The following is a 23,496-nucleotide window of genomic DNA, read 5'->3' on the forward strand; positions in this document are numbered from 1 at the left end:
CCACATTATTACTTTTATGCAAGCCACAAATAGGCCTATGTCATATATTAACTTCCAGCCAGCTGAGTTGATTTGCAGAGCTGACATGATCTTTAGCTGCCTAATGTACCACTCATGTATCCCCTTTGAAAGCCACCATGGAACATTTATTGTGGGTAAGTATGTAAACTGAAACATTTCTAACATTTGGTGCGAATCTAGCAATCAATTTCAGTTCTGATACATTATCACTTTTGACAAGACATTATGTACCCATTTTTGCTCTCCTCAAAAAAAAAAAAAAAAAAAAAAAACATGCTATAGCAAACTTGTAAACCGCCTTCTTCAAAGTATGCTTTATTAATAACAAACATCACACAACAATTTCAAGAACAATTACAGGAAAATACCAATAAAAAAATTCCTTGGGCTGTTTGTTGTTTATAAATCAAATGGATTTTAGAAGGAGTCTAATTAATTTTTATTATAGGGTAAAGATGGAATACAACGTGAAAACGTATTCAGCATATATAATCTAAAATTTGATAACACTCCAGGGGTTTATTTTTGAAAATAGTGTGCATTGCGTCAGGTAGCCCCGCCCACACTGAAATCTCGTTGGACCGATTATCATCAAACATGGACGGGGTCATGTTGATTGATTATAGATGTTTAGAATGGGATTTTCTGTGACAAAATCTTAAAGATACAAAATTAATACTATTAATAGGCTACTATTAAAATCACTGCTAAATACATTGCGAAAATACAAGGTATGTGTTTTAATGTTTAACTTTAACGGTCTTGTTGTGAGTTTGAGAAAGCGCCAAACAGAGTGGAACTGTTCTGATTGGTTGTGTTATTGTGATTGATTGCGTCGCGCCACGCCCCATTCTCAAATTCGGCCAGGTGTCATTTTATCCTACTCGTCAGATTGTCCTACCAGGGCTTACTGTGCATGCGCACATCAATATTGCGTCCTTTTTCTCACGCTGAACAACAATAATTACTGTATTTGCATTAGCCTACTGTAAGGGGTAGGTTTAGGGTTGAGGTAGGCGTAGACAGTAATAAAACACAATCTAATAGGTAGAAAAATTAATTTATTGTTGGTTTCCAGCCGTAGCTGTATCCCTTCTAGCCATAACCCTGAACAACGCATAATTACTGTATTTGCATTGCTGTAAGGATAGGTTTAGGGTTGGGGTAAGTGTGATGGAAAAACTGTGGCCTATAATTTGACAGGCAGCATTTTTCGTTGTCGAATTGTACTACCTGTTTTAATGGGAGGTAGCAAAATCTGACAGGGTAGCAGCACAAATCGACAGAACTGCTTGCCGCTGGAGTCTCTTTGCGTTGCTCCTGTTAAGGAACATGCACGCTGTGATGATTGTAATGATTTTGTTTACATATATTATTGACTTAATGTGAATTTTATGCCATCAGCTCAGCATTTATTTATTTTTGCTTAATAGTTGCATAAAATGTCAATAAATGAGAGTAATGTTTCAATAAGGCTAATTGTATAGACGTGGATGCACAGATGACTCTAAAGCCAAGCTAAGCTGGCAGAACCAATACTTGTAATAAGTGCACATGAGACTGCAGGTGTCAACAAGGGATTGTCCTCCCTTCCTGTTATTTCCTCCCAAGTCTAACCACTCAAACATAGCCTGTGGCATGAAATCTTTAGGTATTCTTTTTATAGTTATAGTCACAACTTACCATCTGTCTGTGTCTAAAGAATTATTATCTAACCATATAATCATAGTATTTTGCAAATGTGCATCAAAAGCGCTCTTTTAATTCTTTAGCAGGCCTCTTTTGCATTTGAGCCTTTGGAATAATAATCATATTATCATAATAATAATTTCATGGCATCATCATGCTTTGACTGCTATGAAGTCTATGAAGTTATTTTTTCCAAAATTGTGCTGCTGAGACTGGTCCTGGTTTCCAGTAATTCCTGCTTTCACTTTCATTCTGCTTCCAGTGCCTCAGGGCAGGGCACTCAGAATCTGACATGTAAGTGATCATTTGTTTCCTCTTTCAAGCTACACCAGCTTCTGAGCATCTCATGATCAGCATGTGGGTTTGTGTTACAGATAAGGGCTTCTTTTTCCACCGCCCTTGGCTATGGATCACCCACACTGACGTGCTTGTGTACAGATCTTCCTTAAGTATTTTGAGTTTGCTCCACACTGTAAGCGAAGCTCCTTGGGGTGTATCTCATTGAAATGGATTCTGTGAGTTCCTGGATTGAGGTACAGTACATAACAGATGTTATCACTGCAGACCTGAAGGCTGAGTTTCTTGGAAGAGGTGGATTTTATGAATCGTGACTTGACTTCAATCCACCTACAACCTCAAAATTCTATAGTACAACCAGCGCTGCGTGAAAAACTTGTTGCCAGGGAACGAGATGGTAACAGGTCATGGAACACCCCCTCAGGGTTTTGTTCAATGAGATGCAAGTCTTCCTGTCGGTCTGTTTTGCTTCTTAGAGCATTCGCTAACCTTCAGTGTATCTTCTTAAGGGCTGTGGTAGTATTCTTTATTAACTGAACATCAGTTATTGCATTTTCCAAGCACATTTTTACTAATTTTGGCTTTATCAATGTACATCACGTCAATGGCATAATGCACATCTATTAACTTGTTCATCAATATGTTAAAAATGAAATGATGAGTGATGAGCATGTTTTTAATTTCTGAATTAAAATTGATTTTAATATTTTTCGGGGGCATAGAGTAAAAAATATCAGGGTAACACAACTGTCCTGACATTATATTGAAGCCTTATTTCCTTAAAAAAAAAAAAGTAAAGGTAAGAAAAAAAAATGTTGAGGAAAAAAAAAATAAATGTTTTACTGCTTATCAAAATTATATAACATTTCTGAACCAAAAATGTATGTATATACATTTATTTTTATATATATATATATATATATACATATATATATATATGTATATAAAATCACATAAAACTAATTATTGCAGTCACACTTTATTTTAAGGTTCAATTCTCGCTATTAAAAAAACAGTAATGACTAATAGTTAATAGTTAGGCTAGTAAGATAGTTGTTAGTTTAGGCATTAGGGATGTAGAATACGGTCATGCAGAATATGTGCTTTACAAGTATTAATAAACAGCTGATATCTTAATAATAGGCATGCTAATAAGCAACTAGTTAATAGTGAAGATTGGACCCTAACTAAATAGTTACCATTATTGCTTTATGGTTACACAACATGACACTGTCAAAGCCTTTTTTTCTTGAAAATGTTATAAAAGCTTTATATGGTATAAAACCATATGAAACCAACATGAATGCAAAAAGACATTTCAAATAACTTTTTAAACGTTTTGTCCTTTTTTATCATGAATACCCACACTGGCTCAAAATACTTGAAAAAACTAAGTATGTAAGCCTGTTTCTTGAAAAAAGTAAAATAAATAAATAATAGGATTCTTTTTCTTAGAATCCTGAGTTTATATCTCATAATTCTAGTATTATATCTCACAATTCTGCCTTTTTTTCCTATGAATTGTGAGATGAAAAGTTGCAATTGCTCTTTTTATTATTATTCCATGTGGAGCAAACAAGCTTCTGCAGTAAAGAGTGTGTTAGTTAGGGTAATGTAATGTTTGTAGGTAATGAGAAACCCTAGCATACACCACACAAGCCATCACAACATGAGGTTTCCACTGTCACTAGTGATGATGAAATAGTAATGAGCTCCTCTTACGCGTCATAGCTCCCAAATTCGTCCTGAGTTTTGCTGAGCACTTTCATATGTAACCCGACACATGGACCTCTTACAGCTCGCCCATTGTGCTTTAGCGTGAGAGGCCATCTGTGCAGCTGGCTATGGGTGCCTACTCCCTTTCTCAGAACACTCCCAGGTGTGACCAGCTCTTTGAAGAGCAGCGAGCATTGTGCCCACCTCTGGAGTTATGACTGGCAAACAAAGAGCAGGAGGACACACAATATGATTCCAACGCACTGTCCATCTGTATGCTAATGAGAAATGGTGTGCACACAGGGGCAGTGAAAGAGGATATGACTCCCCACTCTGTGTCCTGAGAGCCTTTTGGCTTGGAAATGGTGGTCACCAAACATGGCATGGTCAACAGGTGTCGAATTTTTGCTTCATTGTTGAAGCAGATCCCTGTGGAGGAATCTCATGGATGACGGCATCAGTAGTTTCCTTCATTTTTTATTAAATAATAATAATAAAATGTAAACAAATAAATGCTGTTCTTTCTATTCAATAAAATCATTAAAACAGTGCAGCTCAACTGTTTTCAGCCTTTATAATAATGATAAGCAAGTCAGCATATTAGAATGATTTCTGAAGGATCGTATGACACTGAAGAGTGGAGTAATAGAAGAAGAATTTTCCATCACAGGAATAAATAAATAGTTTAAAATATGAGTAAAAATATTTGATTAATAAATTAATTGACTAAATTCTGTAGCCTCAAAAGCATAAAATTTTCATTGTGTCATCATTTTGTAACTCAGCTACAGACATGTCCTGGTCATTGTTTGTGGAGGGGTCACTTCACTGATTGGGGTGACAGGAATGATGCATGTTTTGACTCGGAGTGAGACAGAGAACCGGCTGTGAGAACACAAGGTCCTCTCTGCTTATCATAGACATTGTAGATATTTATGAGGCTTCGCTGACTACACTTCCCTGCTGCTCTGTCTCCTACAAAGTCGGCTTCTTTCTGTCTTTCTCTCCCTTTCTGTGTGATAGGCAAGAAAGGAGTTCAGATTCCACTGTGTACTCTCAGACTCGGTGAACCCTCTTTGAACCAGTGGACGGATGTGGGGCTTGGAATGGAGCAGAATAAAAACAAGCAAACAGGGGAGTCACCATTCCGACTCTGCTGTATAGGATATCCTGGATGAGTGCATGTCGCTGCTGTTTTGGGGCAGCCAAAGCATGTAGAGTTCGATATGCTCTGCTCTCATGAGATTCAGAAGCCAGTGTGTGATGTCATAAACAGGACGGACATCCTTGACATTTCTTGTCCAAATATAACCATTCCACATATGGAAAAAAATTCCCTTCTCAAGTGGAGGTTGATACTGCTTTTTAGTACATAAGACTGAAACGACCCTGAAAAGATTAAGGCATGAGCTCCAGATGTGATTATAATAGCATAAATCTATTGTTTAGTATGCATACATAGCACAGCTGAAATATAGTAGATAAAAAATGAATAGAGGCAAGTCGAAAATATGAGTTGGGAATGAGATATTCAAAATACTTGAAAATGGGTGATGTGGGTAATAAACAGATATGTGTCCCCCTTGAATTAATTTGACAACAAAAGAATCCTCTGTGCAGATGTATTGTCTTTAATGACACAAATAGCATAGGAATGACCCTGCCCTCTGCCCTCTTCAGAGACCCACATGAAACGAGGGTAAAGAGTCTCTTGATTACACAAAACTCATCAACATTCTCAAGTGGGCTCTAATTATATATTGCTAGCATAATTTATCAGTTGCTGCTGGTCCTCACTAAACATATCCAGGGTGAATGCGAATTTGTTTTGAAACAAATGTGCAGCTACATTATGCACATTATTATGTACAAAATACATTAGAAGATTACTAATGTAAATTATGTATTTTGCTCTGTCTATTATTTGAGTACATTTTCAAAATACAAACTTATATGTAAATTTTTCTAGACGAATAAAATCTATCTATCTATCTATCTATCTATCTATCTATCTATCTATCTATCTATCTATCTATCTATCTATCTATCTATCTATCTATCTATAACCCGATTCCGGAAATGTTGGGACGTTTTTTTTTTTACTTAATATAATGAAAACTAAAAGAATTTCAAATCACACGAGCCCATATTTTATACATAGAGAACATAACAAATGTTTAAACTGAGAAATTTTACAATTTTATGCACAAAATGAGCTAATTTCAAATTTGATGCCTGCTACAGGTCTCAAAATAGTTGGGACGAGGGCATGTTTACAATGGTGTAGCATCTCCTCTTCTTTTCAAAACAGTTTGAAGACGTCAGGGCATTGAGGTTATGAGTTTCTGGAGTTTTGGTGTTGGAATTTGGTCCCATTTTTGCCTGATATAGGTTGTCTTTGACATATTTTTCGTTTAACAATACACAAAATGTTCTCTATAGGTGAAAGATCTGGACTGTAGGCAGACCAATTCAACACTCGGACTCTTCTACTACAAAGCCATGCTGTTGAAATAGCTGCAGTATGTGGTTTTGCATTGTCCTGCTGAAATACACAAGGTCATCCCTGAAATAGACATCATCTGAAGGGGAACATATTTTGCTCTAAAACTTTTATATACCTTTCAGCATTCATAGTGCCTTCCAAAACATACCGTATGCACTTATGCACTCCCATACCATCAGAGATGCTGGCTTTTGAACTGAACACTGATGACACGCTGGGAGGTCTCCCTCCTCTTTAGCCCAGAGGACACAGCGTCTGTGATTTCCAACAAGAATGTTAAATTTGGACTCATCTGACCATACTTTTCCACTTTGAAACAGTCCATTTTAAATGAGCCTTGGCCAACAGGACACGATGGCGCTTCTGGACCATGTTCACTTATGGCTTCCTTTTTGCATGATAGAGCTTTAGTTGGCATCTGCAGATGGCACGGCGGATTGTGTTTACCGACAGTGGTTTCTGGAAGTATTCCTGGGCCCATTTAGTTATGTCAATGACAGAATCATGCCAATGAGTGATGCAATGCCATCTGAGGGCCCAAAGACTATGGGCATCCAACAAAGGTCTTCTGCCTTTACCCTTACAAACAGATTTCTCCAGTTTCTCTTAATATTTTGATGATGTTATGCACTGTAGATGATGAGATTTGCAAAGCCTTTACAATTTGACGCTTTTCTAAATTTCTTGCTTTTTCAGCCCTTTGTTGCCCCCGTGCCAACTTTTTTAAGACCTGCAGCAGACATCAAATTTGAAATGAGCTTATTTAGTGGATAAAACTGTAAAATTTCTCCGTTTAAACATTTGTTATGTTCTCTATGTTCTATTGTGAATAAAATATTGGCTCATGTGATTTGAAAGTCTTTTAGTTTTCATTTTATTCAAATAAATAAATAAAAAAACGTCCCAATTCGGGTTGTATCTATCTATAGTGAAGTGTGGCCAAGTATGGTTACCCATACTCAGAATTTGTGCTCTGCATTTAACCCATCCAAAGTGCACACACACACACAGCAGTGAACACACACACACACACACACCGTGAACACACACCCAGAGCAGTGAGCAGCCATTTATGCTGTGGCGCCCGGGGAGCAGTTGGGGTCCGGTGCCTCGCTCAAGAGCACCTCAGTCGTGGTATTGAAGGTGGAGAGAGCGCTGTACATTCACTCCCTCCACCTACAATTCCTGCCGGACCTGTAGTATTGTAGTATTTGTATTGCAGATTGCAGTGAATCTGAGTTCTCTTTCCTTGTTACAGAGTGTCAAGGTTGATTGGGCTTATTGTATAAGGTCTAATTGTAAAGATTATTGAGCAGAGCAATCTGCACCTGCTCTGAAGGAGCGAATCAGTCGGGGGGTGTCAGTTCATTCTCAAGGGCAGACACGAGAAGCTTACACACTGCAACTTGTCATTACAGACAGCCCATTGTTCTGGATAACCTATTTGTTCAATCATCATGAGACATTTCTGAAGCATTGTTTTTGAATTAAACCTAATTTCAATTTGAGCACTGAACAGTGCATTAAATTCCCACTGCCTAATATGTACGTTTACATTTTTTACTAGGTTGTGTTTTACATACTTGTTACACAAGCACACATTGACTGAAGATGAGCTCTATCTGTCCTAAGATGTATCCCTTGTTTAGGTTAAAGTGCTAGAGGAAGTAATGTTTCCTTGGAGATAAGAAGACTAAGCAGGGATCAGTGATCAGGGTGTGGGAAGTCGCAGCTCTGTCAGGTGTCGGATGCCCTCATGTTATGCACCATTGCAAATATGCACATCACTTTTACCATGCAAGAGGTGACAGAGTGCTTGACAGGGATTTGACCCTTGAAAGGAAATATTTTTTTTACAATTGACCTTATACAATTCCCATCAATACATGTGATATATTTTTCTCAGTCAACATTATGATTCAGATGATGAATGTTAGTTACCAATAGCAAATGAGAAAAGTACTTTAAAACACATAACAAGGAGTCATTCAAGTTATGTAATGTGACATACTTCACTAGTTGTCTATGAGGATGAGGATTTGGTGTCCAACGGCTTACTAGGAGAATCGTTTTTTGAACGTGAAGAGTGAGATTCCATTGAGAACAACTGATGCCATTTCCTCATTCTTCTGTTTGTTCTTTTAAAGCTAAAGGAGGATAAGTAGTTTATTTCAGATTTTTTAAAGCCACATATAATATGTATTTTGTCCCTTGATACCTTTCTGCTGTAATGCCTCATTGAAACCCTTCTCTGAAAAAATACATTTTTGACACATTTGTTATTATGGACATTGGCTAAAAATTTTTTTAAACTCATTGACCATTGACTGACAGCCTCATGCAGGGTGTCACACCTCCACGGATGAAATTAATTAATGTCAGGGCAGGCAAGATTAGCCTTTTGCATGAAATTATATGTGAGTCATGCTTTGTAAGGTTTATGTTCAGATGAAAGTAAATTGCCTCAGATTATTGACCAGGTATGAACAAGGTGAAGCAAAAAATAGACGCAAAACCTGTACTTATTTTTTCCCACTTTTTTGTCTAAAGGTAAAGCAAATATAAAAATAGGGGTATAACCTGTACTGTTTTCCCTTAAATGTCAAGCAAAATGAAAGGCATAATCTGTTCTTTTTTCTCTTTTCCTTAACAGTAAAGTAAAAATTAGAGGCATAACCTGTACTTTTTATTTTACTTAAAGTATCAAAGTATTTGTTTGCCTATATATAAAATTGCAAATGCAATCAAATTCAAATGTACACATAATACTGGTCTCTGGACCTCTACCATTTACGAAATTCTCATGAAGCAATTATAATTCAGTTACTAAGTATCCTGCATTTACTTTACACATTTATATGGGAAAATACAAAATGACAAAAATTAACATTGTGTTTCTCTTAATCAGATCACGTAAATATTCTGCTATTCATCCCTATATTTTGACACATGATATTTGAATGGTTGACATTTTTTTTGCCTTACTTCATCAGTCCAATATATGTTAACAAAAGATGTTTTTAACCTCAAACTAAGACAAAAACTGGAGGGCATATCAAAAATATGTTATGAAGAGCATTTGTGAAAAAAGATAGTAACTTCTGTGTGACTTGATACGAAGATCCCAGTGTCTAGCGGCAATAAATCTGTGTGATTTTCCTATCAATAATTTCTCACCTTTGGGAAATCTACTTATATCACATTTAATTTCCTGTGCTTGCTTTACAGTAATATGGTAAGCCTATCGCTATGGAAACAAGCTTCAGTAATAAGGTCATGCATCAAATATAGGGATAAAAATTGAGCACAGCAATTCAAAAAGCAAATGGATCCCATTGATTTATAAGTTGTCAGCAAGTACAAATGTTGCTATTTGATGCCCTGTTTTTTTTGTTGTTTGTTTGTTTTGTTTCTGCATGGCTGAATGATGCTGTCACTTTAACATATGGTTTTGTCAGAATCGCAACAAGGGATTCATTATTTTCTGATATCCCAGCCGCAGCTGCCTTTTAGGAGGAAATGAGCAACTAACAATTGCGAAAGCCATTAAAGTGGGTCAAGGCCATGATTGGAGATAAAAGGGAATCAATGCACTGGCCATAGGTTTATATGCGAGGCCTCAAAGGAAAAGCCATGAAATATGGATGAGGGAGGCCACCAAAACACGCCTACCAGCACCAGCATCTCTGTCCGGCAGTCCAGCACTCCCCCTTCCCCCATCATCTCCACCACAAATCTGCTATTACCCACCCATACCTTCTTCCTCTTCCTCCATCCTCCCCCAGTGTTTAAGTAATCGTTGCATTTATTTACAGCATGCCTAGTGATACGGCAATTGCCAGGTGAGAGGGTGTTGGGTGGCGTAAGAAAACCAGAGCCTGTTAGGCCACACTGCCTGTCTGCGTTACTTCATGTGCTCACAAAAGCATGCAGCCTGCCTCTTAATACAAATCAGGATCAGAAATATTTAAAAGTGATGGAGAAGCTCAGTACTGCTCATTTGTATAACACCTTTATTTGACACACACAATTCAGGCCTCTCAGCCTTTATTAACAAGCTGAAGATATAAATCTGGTGTGATAAATAAGGGAGACATGCAAAATGTGGAGTGTTGAGGTATTATCCAGGACCAGCTGGTCTAGCTGGTCTGTCAGCCTGGCCAAGCTGGTGTTCAGCTGGTTGGCAAGGTGCCCAAAACTCCTCTAAAAACAGCCCACAAACCAGCTTAGGCTGATTTAAGATGTTTTTAGGCTTGGATTTAAAAGTAATAGTTTGTCCAAAAATGTAGTTTTTCTTCATCAGAACAGATTTGGAGAAATAGCATTACTTGTTCACCAATGGATTCTCTGGAGTGAATGGGTGCCGTCAGAATGAAAGCTGATAAAAACATCACAATAATCCACAAGTGATCCACATGACTCCAGTCCATCACACATCTTGTGACGTGAAAATCTGCATGAAGAAACAAATCCATTATTAAACATTTAAACTTTAAATCGTTCCTTCTGGCCATAAACCATAATAGTCCTTCCTCCTGTGATAAAGCAGTTTGGGCCCCCATTCTGATGGCACCCATTCATGGCAGAGGATCCTTTGGTGAGCAGGAAATGCAATGCTAAATTTCTCCAAATTTGTTCATATGAAGAAACAATCTTATCTATGTCTTGGGTGACCCGAGGCTGAGGGTCAGCAATCATTTTTGGGTGGACTATTCCTTTAAGATGTTGTATTCTTTTTTCTTTCCAGGATTGAAGATTGAGAACCACTGCCTTAGGCACTAAGGTAACTATAGCTATAGATTATACCGTTTTTTCGTTTCTGTAAATAGTTTAAATATAAAGGCTTTTCGATGTCTTCTGTCTACTTGGGGTCTCTCTTTTCAGGTTAACGCACATATACAGTAGAGGGCGCTCTCACCTGTGTCAAATCACACTAGCAGGCTGAGCACGCATCAGGACATGGAACTGCAGGGAGGATATACGGGACTACTTTACTCGGATTTGTGCTTTTCAATTGTGAATTTCAATAAGATTTTAAAGCACTTCATTGACTTGACTGTTTTACATATAATATTGCCAAAGCATCAGTACACACAATAATAGGCTACCAAATAAATAAAATAAAGTGCCAGTAATGTTGATAAAAATTATAATCACAATATAAAATGAATTAAAATCAAACACTAAGTTAATTTAGTACATGCCAATTTAAATGTTAGAATATACCACAGTATTTAAACGAATATGGTTGATGGCTAGATACATTTCCAGCCAACGGGATCATGTTTGAGTGCTTAAAATGCAAAATCTGTTACATTTGCTGTGTGATTGTCGCTGAATGTATTTAGTAATCATTCAAATAATATACAAATTCTGTTACAAAAATGCCAGAATTCTTGATGGAAAGAGACCACGCGTTTTATTGCTCGTTGTGAAACAGGGATAGACAGTAAGTTTTTTGACAATGCTCCGCCCTCGAGTGGCGGTTGGCTAAAAGAATCAGCAGGGGGGTTTGTGATTGGTTTAGCCAGCTGTCAATCACGCGAGATCTCCTCAGGCGTGTGGTAGCTGTGAACACATAATTTTGCCGTGAAGTGATCAGATCGAGGGAGAGATCAGCCCAGACATCACCGCGCAAACATACCACGCTTGTGAATCTTTGCATGTCAGGAGTGGAGGATCCTGTCGCCGGTCAACGGCCGTTTTCCATCTTGTATTCATAACGCATAAATCAGCGGCATGTGGAATTGTATCAGGATTAGGAATTGGCTCCCAATCGCGTGCCTGCTGTTAACGATATGGACGAAGGTGAGAGCGCTGATTGTTTCTAGTATTGCAGATCGATTTAATTGCCATAGCAGTGATCAGCAGGCAAAAGTTGATGGGTGTGGGCTGACGATTTTAATTAATTTTGCTCTAAGTAATCGACATTTGAATTACGCAGCCACATGTGCTCATGCATTTGGAAATGTCAGGAGATTGTAATAAATGATAACTTGCACCCCGTCAATTAAAATAGCTGTTTCCAGCCTCTGTACAGGTTCGCAAAATTATAGACCGATTCTCTGGAGACTTCAACGCACAAGCGCACGCAACACATTCCCTCAAATAATATTAGGCTACCTCCGTTTTGCAAACCCGATCTGCATTTCAATAATAAGCAACCAGTATTATGGCTACTCTGTTTATTTATTTTTTATGCAAATGTTATTTTTAGGTGTCCCAGTCCTCTGGCTATTTTGAGCTGCAGCTGATTGCTGTAGAAAATGTAAACGGCGAGTTGTTGGACGGGCAATGTTGCGACGGCACGCGCAACTCTCAAGACCAGCGCTGCGTACGGGACGAGTGCGATACTTACTTTAAAGTGTGTCTGAAGGAGTACCAGTCTGAAGTCACCACCACTGGGCCGTGCACCTTTGGCTCTGGATCTACTGACGTTCTCGGTGGAAATATTTTTTCTTTTAAGACTGCAAAGAACAACCCCAGCAAAACGAGCGATGTGGGAAAGATCCTCATTCCCTTTCACTTCGCCTGGCCGGTAAGTGCGCGTCTCTGCATGAGCTATAATAATAATAAAGCGCCGCTGTGAGCTGCCACTGCTCGGAAGTTGAGTGCACTATATTGTTACTGTGATGACAGGGTCTCTTTTTTTTTTTTTTTTTTTAATCATGGGCGTGTGAGGCTGCTGTGTCCTAACGATTTATGTGTCGAAAAAGGTTATAATGGCTAAGAATTGTTATCGAAGTACATTCACTTTGCTGTGCGTGTTTGAAACTGGCTGCTATAAAGTGCATTTAAGGTGACACACATTTCTTAAAGAGATAGTTCACTTATAAATCTAAATTCTGTCTTGTGGTCACCCTCATCGTGTTGCTTCAAACCTGTATGATTTATTCGCTTTCCTTGGAGCACAAAAGAGATGTTGAACGGAATGACAGTCACCATTCACTTGTAGTGTAAGTTAACGGGGACTGTCATTCTGCTAACGTAAGAAAGTCAGATTTGAAACAACATATCACGCGTATCTGGTTGTCTCTCATTTTTGGGCATCACAGGCGCGAGAATAAAGCTGACTAGGTTCTGACTTCTCCGTTGGCTTCGAGTGAAGCGAATCTTTCTCAGAGCTTCTAGTGTAGGCTACTTGATATTAAAATACGACGCGCAATCCAGCGGCAGCTGCATTTCCCATAATTGTGGTGTTATAATGTTTACAAAAATGTACCACGGCAACCAAAGTTTCAGCTAAAACTCCGTAGTTACTGCTCTAATTGTTAGGAGAAACATTGAGTGTTGTTTTAAGTAAAACGCGTTTCAACGTAGTTTCCTATCAAACTTTGATATTCCCAAATTACTATTTTTTTGCTTCAAATTACTTGAAACTATTATTAAAATAATCACAGATCCAGATGTGAAATAATACTTTTTTTTACTTCATTAAAAAAATTAAAATAAGTTTTAATCGGTAAAACTGACAACGTAGCCTAACAAATGCTCAACAACAAATAGCCAACACCTGTACAGCGTTAACAAATTATTTTAGAATAACCTTGAAACAATGAGAAGCTTCTAGATTTTTTTTTTTTTTTTTGATCAGTTTGTATATTTTGTCATTGGTGGCTAATATTGCACTTTTATATTAGTTGGTACACAATAACTAGTAACTGTGGAATTTTAGTGGAAATATAGTTGCCATGGCAATTTGTTGTAAGGGTAGCCTTGTACTACTTGCATCTCCCTTGTGTTGATATGTGAAAAACTTATCAAGTGTCTCTCCAGACACACAGGCACATTACTGATGCTGATATCAAGTAGCAAATCGCTGCAATGTTTTATGCAGTTCGGTGTCACACCCGCAAACAACAACAGCAACAACAACAAAAAAAGAGATGTCGTGTAGTATTGACTGTCAGCTTTGGACGGCAGCCCAGTTAGGCACACAGTCACCTGGCAGACCCCTAAACTAACCCCCACCCCACCCAACACACAAACACTCAACCGTTTAAGTTAATGTGTAACATGCTATCAAACTGACCCTTTCGGGCCGCCTTTGATGCTACACCTGCTTCTCTTCTGACCACCGCTTGAAATTTCACCTAGATATGTCCCTGTATAACTCTGATCACATGATGTGTGGTTGTAGATCCGTGTCTGAAAGCCTGTGATTGAGTATGAATTTCAAATGATGTGTGTTTGCAGTTTCTTAGTGTCTCATGGATGCTAATGAAATTGCCAGAGGAATGTGTTCTTGAGTGCCTGTGCATCCGGACATCTGTTTGATGTGCTCGGTGTAACCTCGTCTAGAGTGCATTGTATAAAGATATCTAGCGCCTCACCCAGAGGCTTGGAGATTGAGTCCGCCACCTGTCGGAGGTGCAGATTGTTTTCTTTTAGCCTATCTCTGGTTTGTTTGTCAAGATTTCAGAGATTGGTTTTGGTGAAGCTGTTGCCATGATAGTTTGCTTATTGGTATCATTACAGATTTCCCGATTTGATTTGATAAAAGCTTTGAATTTAATTTGATTCCTTTTGCTACTGCATGTGGAAATCTAGTACATTTTAAATGGCATTTCTTTCAATGTTTTGTGATAACAACGTGGGAATATATGCTTTTTAATATTTTCAGTCTTTATTCTTGTGTAAAATTATGAAATTACACTTAGACTTCTCTGAAAGAGTAAAATTAGTCTTTTCGAATGAGCCATTACAATGATCCACTCAAGAGTCATTTGTTTATGAATTTGGCTACACTAGTTGCATTCTTTGTTTTGATTCACTAAAAAGAACTAGTTCATGAGTCATTTTGTGAATCAGACAACACTGTTCACGTTGTGTATTATTGCATGCAGCCTTTGAGGAATGTGTTTTTGCTATTTTTTTGTTGTTGTTGTTTTTTGTCATATCAAATAAAATTTGGACTGCAAACTAGAGTAAAATATGGCTTTTTTTGCTTTTTATTTAGATTCAGTAATAGAAATGCAGGAAACACTTGCATGGAGTTAAAGATTGATCTTTTGTTTTTAAGAAGTGCATATCAAGATTGAAATGCACTATGTGCTACATAGGTCCACTGAGTTGATTTTATCGGTTAGGGTGTATTCACACCAGGAAAGTCCGCTAGTTTAATTGATTTGGTCCAGACCAAATACATTGCTGAAATTTTTTTATTTTTTTGGTGTGGTTCACTTTCACACTGCCCTTTTTGCAAGTGAACCAGAAATTGTAAGCAAAACCACACATGTGCTAAGGACATCCATTCATTGGTTCGTCCATTCAGCCATACCAGAGTTCGTTTGGAACTGGACTGAGACCACCTCTTCTGCTGGGACTCTGTACAGTTGTTTGGTCCACACCTGAGTGCGATTGCTGTATTCACACCTGCCTGAAATATCCGCACCAAGGGGGGAAACGAACTTGAGTCCGATTCAATCGAACCTTAACAAGACTTAGTATTATTGTTTCATTGGTTTTTTTTAATGCAGACTTTGAGCCAGTAGGTTAGTTCCTCATCTGTTAGTTCTAGTCCCTTGCAGTTGTGTAACATAGAGTTGAGTTACAGTGTTAGTGGATGTATAACTCCAGCGTAAGAGATCGAGAGACGTTAAAGAGCCTCTCTGGTGGCACAGTGAATGTTGTGAATGCAGCTGTATCCGTCCGTCAGAGTGGAGGACCACTACGCCTCAAGGCTAAACGGCAGCGTCAGCCACACCTGATTGGGAGCTTGCTTGCTGGGCAGTTGCTAGGAGACTGTTACATGGGCCTTTAGTAAACAATTAGCTGTTGCCCTCCGAGTTCCCTTCCCCCTTAACTGGTCTTTCAGCGAAGCCACTCATTCTCGTCTCACCTGGGAAAGAAGTGCTAGAGCCTCACAACTGATTACACTATTGACTGTGTAATTAGCCAGTCACAGCTGGCTGTGTCTCCGGTCAACAAAAAGCAGTAATTGTCCAGTTCAGCATCAGAGCAGGTGGCTGTTGATTGGGACTGATTATAGATCGCTGCTCCCCCAAGGCTTCAAAATGTCCAAGTAAGCAGGGTCCATCTTTTGTTTTTGTCTTTTATGGGGGTTGACTGGAAGCCATGGTAAAGTCATGGGTGGGACAGTGTCACATTTTGTTCAAAAATAAATAGACCAAATGGAAAAACACATTTTTAAAAGTTACTATCGTAAAACTTGACACAGCGTGTTAAAAAAAAAAAAAAAAAGTTTGTGGCAGGAGTCTTTAAAAAAACAGCACGAAAAGCTACGCAATAACCAAAGACATCTGTCTGATTGTGTATGGATGTTGAAGTGACACTTTAAAAACTTTAAATTTAGACATACAACTTTTACAAGAGACTTTTATAGTTACAAACTATCTAACAGCTAGCTATTAGCATGCTAATTAACACATCACTTTTAAAAATCTAGAAAGGCAACACTTTGCAATAAGGTTCTGTATGATAACTTAAGTGCGATCGCTAACATGAACAATTAACAAAACATTAATCTAATTAATACATTTTCTATAAATGGATACATTTTTAACATTCCTTAAAGTATATTTATAAATTAACATTAACCTAGATTTATAAATGCTGCTAAAACAGTTGTTCATCTTTAGTTTGTGATTCCTAATGCATTAACCATATTGTGTTACCAAAACGCTAGCTCCTCACTACTAGAGTAGTCAGTTATCGGATGTGACTAGTTGGCCTGTGACACAACTCTAGATCAGATAAACGAGTCAAGGCAGAGTAGCTTTCGTTTTAACTGGCTGCACCATTCGCAGTCATCTGCAGTGGTTTGAGATGTTACAGGAAGAGCCCGTATTGATTCCTGTCTCTCCATGGAGACCCGCTGTGGTGAATCACCAGGAAGTTTAAGATCATGAAGACATTCTCTCTTTCCCTTCCTGACCTTGAAATAGCTTTTTGTTCTGCCACCACAATAAACATTTTCTTTCTTGTGACCTGGGGCAGAGCACGGCTTTTTGTACCCATGTCTTCCCATTAAATGAAGGGAAAGGCTGCATTTTCCCTCTCCTGAATGCAGCAGTCATGGTAGAGGTATTTTTAGCAGCAGAGAGACCGGACCAATTAAGAGGCGATGTGCCTGAGGTCACTTTATGAAGCAACCTTTTATGATACAATGTGGGTTGAGAGAGGTTGTCTTCGTTTATGTTGCATTTTGTAAACACGGACAGTTTTCCCACCTAGTTTTGACCACATTTAATTGTAAAATAGCTATTTTACAGGGGGACGAGGATTTCGGAATAATGATATAAAGAGAGACCGTTTAGACTCTCCGTGAAGCGTATGAGCCAGGCACTTCCTACTCCATCACTCCCACGTGATGGACTCTTTAAACTCATGAAAACAGTCTATTTAGAAGGGCCTCTGCCAAAATGCTGTTAATCGATTAATGACTAAAATGCTTGAATTGAAAACCCACTTCTTGGTAACATGATTGCTGTGGTAGGGTTCTGACAAGTTTAAATGGATAGTTCACCTAAAAATGTAAATTCTGTCATTAATTACTCACCCTCCTGTCGTTCCAAACCTGTTAGTCCTTTGTTCATCTTTGGAATACAAATTGATGAAAACCGAGAGCTTTCTGATCCTGTTCAAGGCCCAGAAATGTAGTAAGGACATTGTTAAAATGGTCCATTTGACAGCATGCGTGTCACGGTACTCTCGTGAACACATGTCGAAGACTTACACGGAAGAGAAGAAATTGTTGATTCGAGTCTTTTTTTTTTTTTATTTTTTTTTTTCTTTGCACACAAAGTATTCTCATAGCTTCATAACATTACGGTTGAACCTCTGATGACACATGGAATATTTTAACAATGTCCTTACTACGTTTCTGGACCTTGATCGTATTGGGATCCTTGCTGTCTATGGAAGGGTCAGAGAGCTCTCGGAATTCATCAAAAATATCTTAATTTGTGTTCCGAAGATGAACGAAGGTCTTACAGGTTTGGAACGACATGAAGGTAAGTAATTAATGACAGAATTTTTAATTTTTAGGTGAACTATCTTTTTAAGGCCTGTATACACCAACTACGATAACTATAACCACAAAGTTTTAACAATCCTTCTAATTCTATAAGAACAGAAAAGTCCACACCACAGCTAATATGGTAATGCAAAGTCATAAAAATCACTTTTTTCCAGGCGATAAACTATAAAACATCAATAGCCAATCAGAATCCACTTGACTTCAAAGAGCTCAAGAATTTAAAATGGCAACAACTGCAGCTTGTGCTTATAATACACAAAATTTTATCATCACGATATATATCCTTATAGTTATTTTTCTTGGTGTGAATGAGCCTCTAGGCCTGGCATCAGGGAGAGCTGAAGAAAAAGCACTCTTCTTTTGTGTGGTACTTCAGCTGAGTATGTAAGAAAGCATGAAAGAATGCTTTTAGAGTATGTTGAGATCTTGAGTGTCGCCCTCATGAAGAGTGCAAGATAAACAGGTTCCCAACAGAAGAGCTTCCATTAGGTTGAATGTACCGAGCCACCAGTGGTGGACATCATTGTATTAGGCAGTGCAATTATAATGGACTTTCTGTCTCCCCGAGAAGGGTCATAGAAAACATGGAGTCCTTTCAGAAGTGCGAGTTAGCGAGCTTAACCCTGACGTCCCATCCCAATAACACTGGAAGCTAGTCTGTGTGTGTGTGTGTGAGAGAGAGAGAGAGAGAGAGAGAATCGTTTCTATTGTTAGCCCCTGGTGCTCAACTAATTGTTTTCAACTACCCATGATGCTCTACCTCCCTGGTACTAAGTTTCTCCTTTGCTTCAGCCCAGTTCACAAATGACAGTATGAATGATGATTGATTGTTTTTTTCTTTCCAGCTGTATTAATATGCTCAGGGGGAGCCTGATTGTTTTTGCTGTGTTGGTATACATGGATGTGGCGTGTGTGACTGTCTGACTAATGCATGTGCATCTTCCTGTGTGAGCTAGTAGGCTAATGAATTGTGAGCAGGTGTGCTGCAGTGATTAAAGTGCATTACCGCGCAGCAAGTTTAATTCCCGCTTGACCTCTGACCTTGTTCAAAATTATAATGATTGTAATGGAGTTGTAGCCCATGTGGCCATAACAGTACACTGTTAGCTTGCTATACTGTAACTAGGGCATTTCAGTGAGAAGTGAAGCTGCTTAGCAATGGCTCTGCCATTTTAACTAGATGCTGAAACCGGAGTAATCATCAGTACTGTAACTGGACAAGACCGACAGGGAGACAACTGGCTTGTCAGATGGTTTGATGATGAGCTAGCAGTGTAGGGTGTCAAATGGCCGCCTCACTGTAGTAACCGAGGGGCTGCACTGCTTGCCAAACGGGAGGTTGCCTATGAGCAGTTTATGGAATATTGTCATTCCATATTGGGGTTATAACACCAGTGTAGGAGCAGCTATCAGGTAGAAGAGTTTCACAGATGTGGTTGATGTGTTCACGTAATTTTTTTTGGAAGCCTACTTTAGATTTGTATGGCCAGAATAATGTGTAATACACGGTTTGGAAGGATTTAGAGCTGTGAGAATTGATCCAGGCCGACGTCTTTGGGAGATCTGTGAGCTGTGCCCACTGGGATATGGCAGCTTCCAACCTCACAGCCTGTTTCTGTTGCTGCCAAGCAGCCATGCTAGTCTCAGTTTCTACAAATGCTGCAGTTAAACCTTCTCTGAAATTGAGAAGATCTGAACGATCAATGTGTGTTCTGGTGATTGATTTGTAATTAGGCTTTTTTCATTACTATACTGAACTACAGGGGTTTTCAACCTTTTAGGACATGCGCCCCCCCCCAAGTTTGTCTAATTTCACTGAGATAACAACATGCCAATCCATGGTTGGATTTCTGACATGACTAACCGTAAATCATTTTACACCATTCTCACTGTCGCCTAACAGCGGGAGTCAGATTGCCCCCTAGCGGATGGCTGAAGATTTGAAAGCTCGTATTCATAAATCTTCAAGGCAATGTCTCTGAATTAGTTGATGCTCGCGCCCCCCTTGACAGGTGCTGGCACCCCCCTGGGGGGGCGCGCCCCACAGGTTGAAAACCCCTGCTGTACTATATTATACTGTACCTAAAATGAATATGTATTTTTATACTGTTTTTGGTGTCAAAGTATACAAGTACATTGTAATTCCAATGCTTAAGTCTTCTTATCCATAGTCTTAGGGCAAACATTATCAGGTTACATAATAGGCTTGATTTGGATAACATCAAAAAATTATTTTTCAAATATGATTATATAGATACTGTATCATAATTTGACTGATATTTAACTTGATTTTGTCCATGAAATGAGTGACTACATGGTGGGCATTGTATTGTACCTTTTAAACGGCTTGTTATTTGGACTTTTTTTTTTATCTACAAAACTTTGTCATATCAAGTCACCTTTTTATATATATATATATATATATATATATATATATATATATATATATATATATATATATATATATATATATATTTTTTTGTCAAAGCAACTGCACAATATCAAAAAAGGAAAATAGTGTGTCAATGTAAAATGAAAAGATTAAAAAAAGATTTTCAGTTAAAGGCATTTCGTTATTGAATTCAGTGATGTCATCATCCAGCTCAGTTCAGTTTAAATAGTGTCTTTGCAATCAGGTCGACGATATCGCTGGAAATGAAGTGTCCCCAACTAAGCAAGCCAGAGGCGACAGCGGCAAGGAACCAAAACTCCCTCGGTGACAGAATGGAGAAAAAAAACCTTGGGAGAAACCAGGCTCAGTCGTTTGGCCAGTTCTCCTCTGGCCAAACGAACCAGCAGTTCAATTCCAACTGCAGCAAAGTCAGATTGTAAGGGATCAACTGGTTCCAGTGGTCTTTCCCGATGGCTGACTAAGTGGCGGGGTCCTCACTGGGGATCTGTCTCTGGCGCTCATCTCGGTGTCCTGGTCTCCGCTGACGTTCAGGGCTGTAGAGGTCGTCCCTGGGTGCTGATCCACCATCTGATCTGGATACGCACTGGATCTGGTGACTGCAGTGACCATCTGGGCTGGATACGGACTGGATCGGGTGGCTACGGTGACTGGGGATATGTCCCTGGGCCTCATCCATCAAAATTTTCGATACCGATACCTTGAGTTCGATACCGGTTCCTGAACGATACTTTTTTCGATACCAGTTTTATGAAATCAGTTTTAATAAGATTACATCATCTCAAAAAACTATTTTTTAATGTTGATATTTATACAGACTCAAAGCCTCATCTCCAGAGCCACTGCACAAAGGAACAAAATATATCCAACACAATAAATAAATAAATAAATAATTTTAATAAAGTTCAAATTGTTTTCAGTTTACACATCTGTTAGGCTACGTTTACATTGGTGCGTGTTCATTAATTTTAAAACACATAGCTCAGACAGAATCATCATTTCTAGGTTGTTAAAGACTTCAAGAAATTTGAAATCTTCATCCACTTTCATAAGTGGGTGTTTTATTTTCTTTCACCATATGTTTTATTGTTATTAAATTCTGGTGTAGTATGCCTAATTATTTGAATGCATAAAAACAACTTAGTTTATTTAAATTTATTCTTAAAATAGCCTTATGAAATGTTTTATTTTTCCTCAGAAATTCTGTGTTCTGTATCTGGTTTTCAAATGAAGACCTAAAACATTAATTTAATTTCTTTTTTTTTTTTTATCTTTTTTTATCAGACGCTGAAATCACCGCGAGCGTCACGCGAGCTTCAGTCTGTGTATAATAAACAAACCGCGCGATATAGAGAGCAGACTGCTCCGTGCGCTTTCGAAACGCTCTCATGGAGGTCAAACACTGATCAATCTGCGCGTCTCCGTTTCTAGTCAAACACACCTAGTGCTGCAGGATTATTGGCTCACTGACGGTGATGAGATTAACCCCTTAGGTATTGAAATTTGGTACCGAACGACAAGACGTTTTTCGATACTCGGTGGTATCGAGGCAATTCGGTCGGTGCCTAAAAAGTATCGAACTCGATACCCAGCCCTACCCAGCGCCGATCCACCATCTGATCCGGACACGGACTGAGAAACAGAATAGAAACCGACAAATATCAGCTTAGATGCCATTCTTCTTATGATGTAACGAGTACATCATGTGTTATGGGGAGTGTTCCTGGTTCTGGTTGATCTAATTAATGCAGCCTAACAATCCTTTAACGGATTTAAATAATAGAAGTGTATTAGTGTGTTATGTGTAAACCAGGTTAAAGAAATGTGTCTTTTAATCTAGATTTAAACTGACAGAGTGTGTTTGCCTCCCGAACAGTATTAGGTAGATTGTTCTAGAGTTTGGACGCTAAATAGGAAAAGGATCTGCCGCCCGCAGTCGATTTTGATATTCTAGGTATTATCAAATGGCCAGAGTTTTGAGAACGCAGCAGACGTGGAGGACTATATTGTGATTAGAGCTCGCTCAAGTACTGAGGAGCTAAACCATTCAGGGCTTTATTTTTATTTTATTTTTTTTTTACGTTGAGAGCATAGGCCGCAATTTAGATATCTTTTTGAGATGGAAAAACACAGTTTTACAGATGCTAGAAACATGTCTTTCAAATGAAAGATTGCTATCAAACAGCACACCTAGATTCCTAACTGATGACGAAGAATTAACAGAGCAGCCGTCAAGTGTTAGTGTTCTAGGTTATTACATGTGGGGTTTTTAGGTCTGATAATTAACACCCCTGTTTTTTTCAGAATTTAGCAGTAAGAAGTTACTCGTCATCCAGTTTTTTTTTTATATCGACTATGCATTCCGTTAGTTTCTCAATTTGGTGAGAGCGAGATAAACTATACATGTGACATGAAGTGCAAACAACAATAGCAGGAGAAGACGTCATTACTCACCGTAACTGATGAATGATACCAACTTAACTTACCACTTATCACTGTTGTTTGATGAACTCGTGAAAAACGGAGCGAGAGAGAAATGAAATGGAGCGAGAAAACTGCCGTCCCTTCCTGCTTAATTAGCACCCAGAGGGGAGGAGTTTGTTGTATTGTCATTGCTAATGATCTTGTTGGCATAGCAGCGGAATATTAAATGGGCCGTGTGTGTACACACTCACCCAGAGCGTGCCCTTCGTTGGCCAAGTCTGTAGCAATAAGCACCACGCAAGCATAATTCTGCATCTCGCTTGGTGTTCCTACCTTTCAGACTCACCGGACTCTCGTCTGACTCGCTTTATTGATAATGGTGTCTCATGGGTATGCAAGGTTAACTAGACGCATTGTAGTCGATGATGGTGC

At 38.7% G+C, this 23,496-nt stretch overlaps 1 protein-coding gene across 2 annotated transcripts in view; it reads left to right on the forward strand.

Moving 5' to 3' along the window:
- Positions 1–11,815: 11,815 nt before the first annotated feature.
- Positions 11,816–23,496, forward strand: part of LOC306844319 (protein jagged-2-like) — a 56,192-nt gene continuing 44,511 nt past the window's right edge. For both annotated transcript variants that reach the window (XM_079376346.1, XM_079376347.1), the window contains exons 1-2: positions 11,816–12,037; positions 12,447–12,767. In XM_079376346.1, the coding sequence (XP_079232472.1) occupies positions 11,969–12,037; positions 12,447–12,767 (390 nt within the window). In that variant the 5' untranslated portion in view covers positions 11,816–11,968. The remainder of the gene's footprint in view (positions 12,038–12,446; positions 12,768–23,496) is intronic.

Source organism: Barbus barbus (assembly GCF_936440315.1).
Source record: "Barbus barbus genome assembly, chromosome: 24".
Classification (NCBI taxonomy): domain Eukaryota; kingdom Metazoa; phylum Chordata; class Actinopteri; order Cypriniformes; family Cyprinidae; genus Barbus; species Barbus barbus.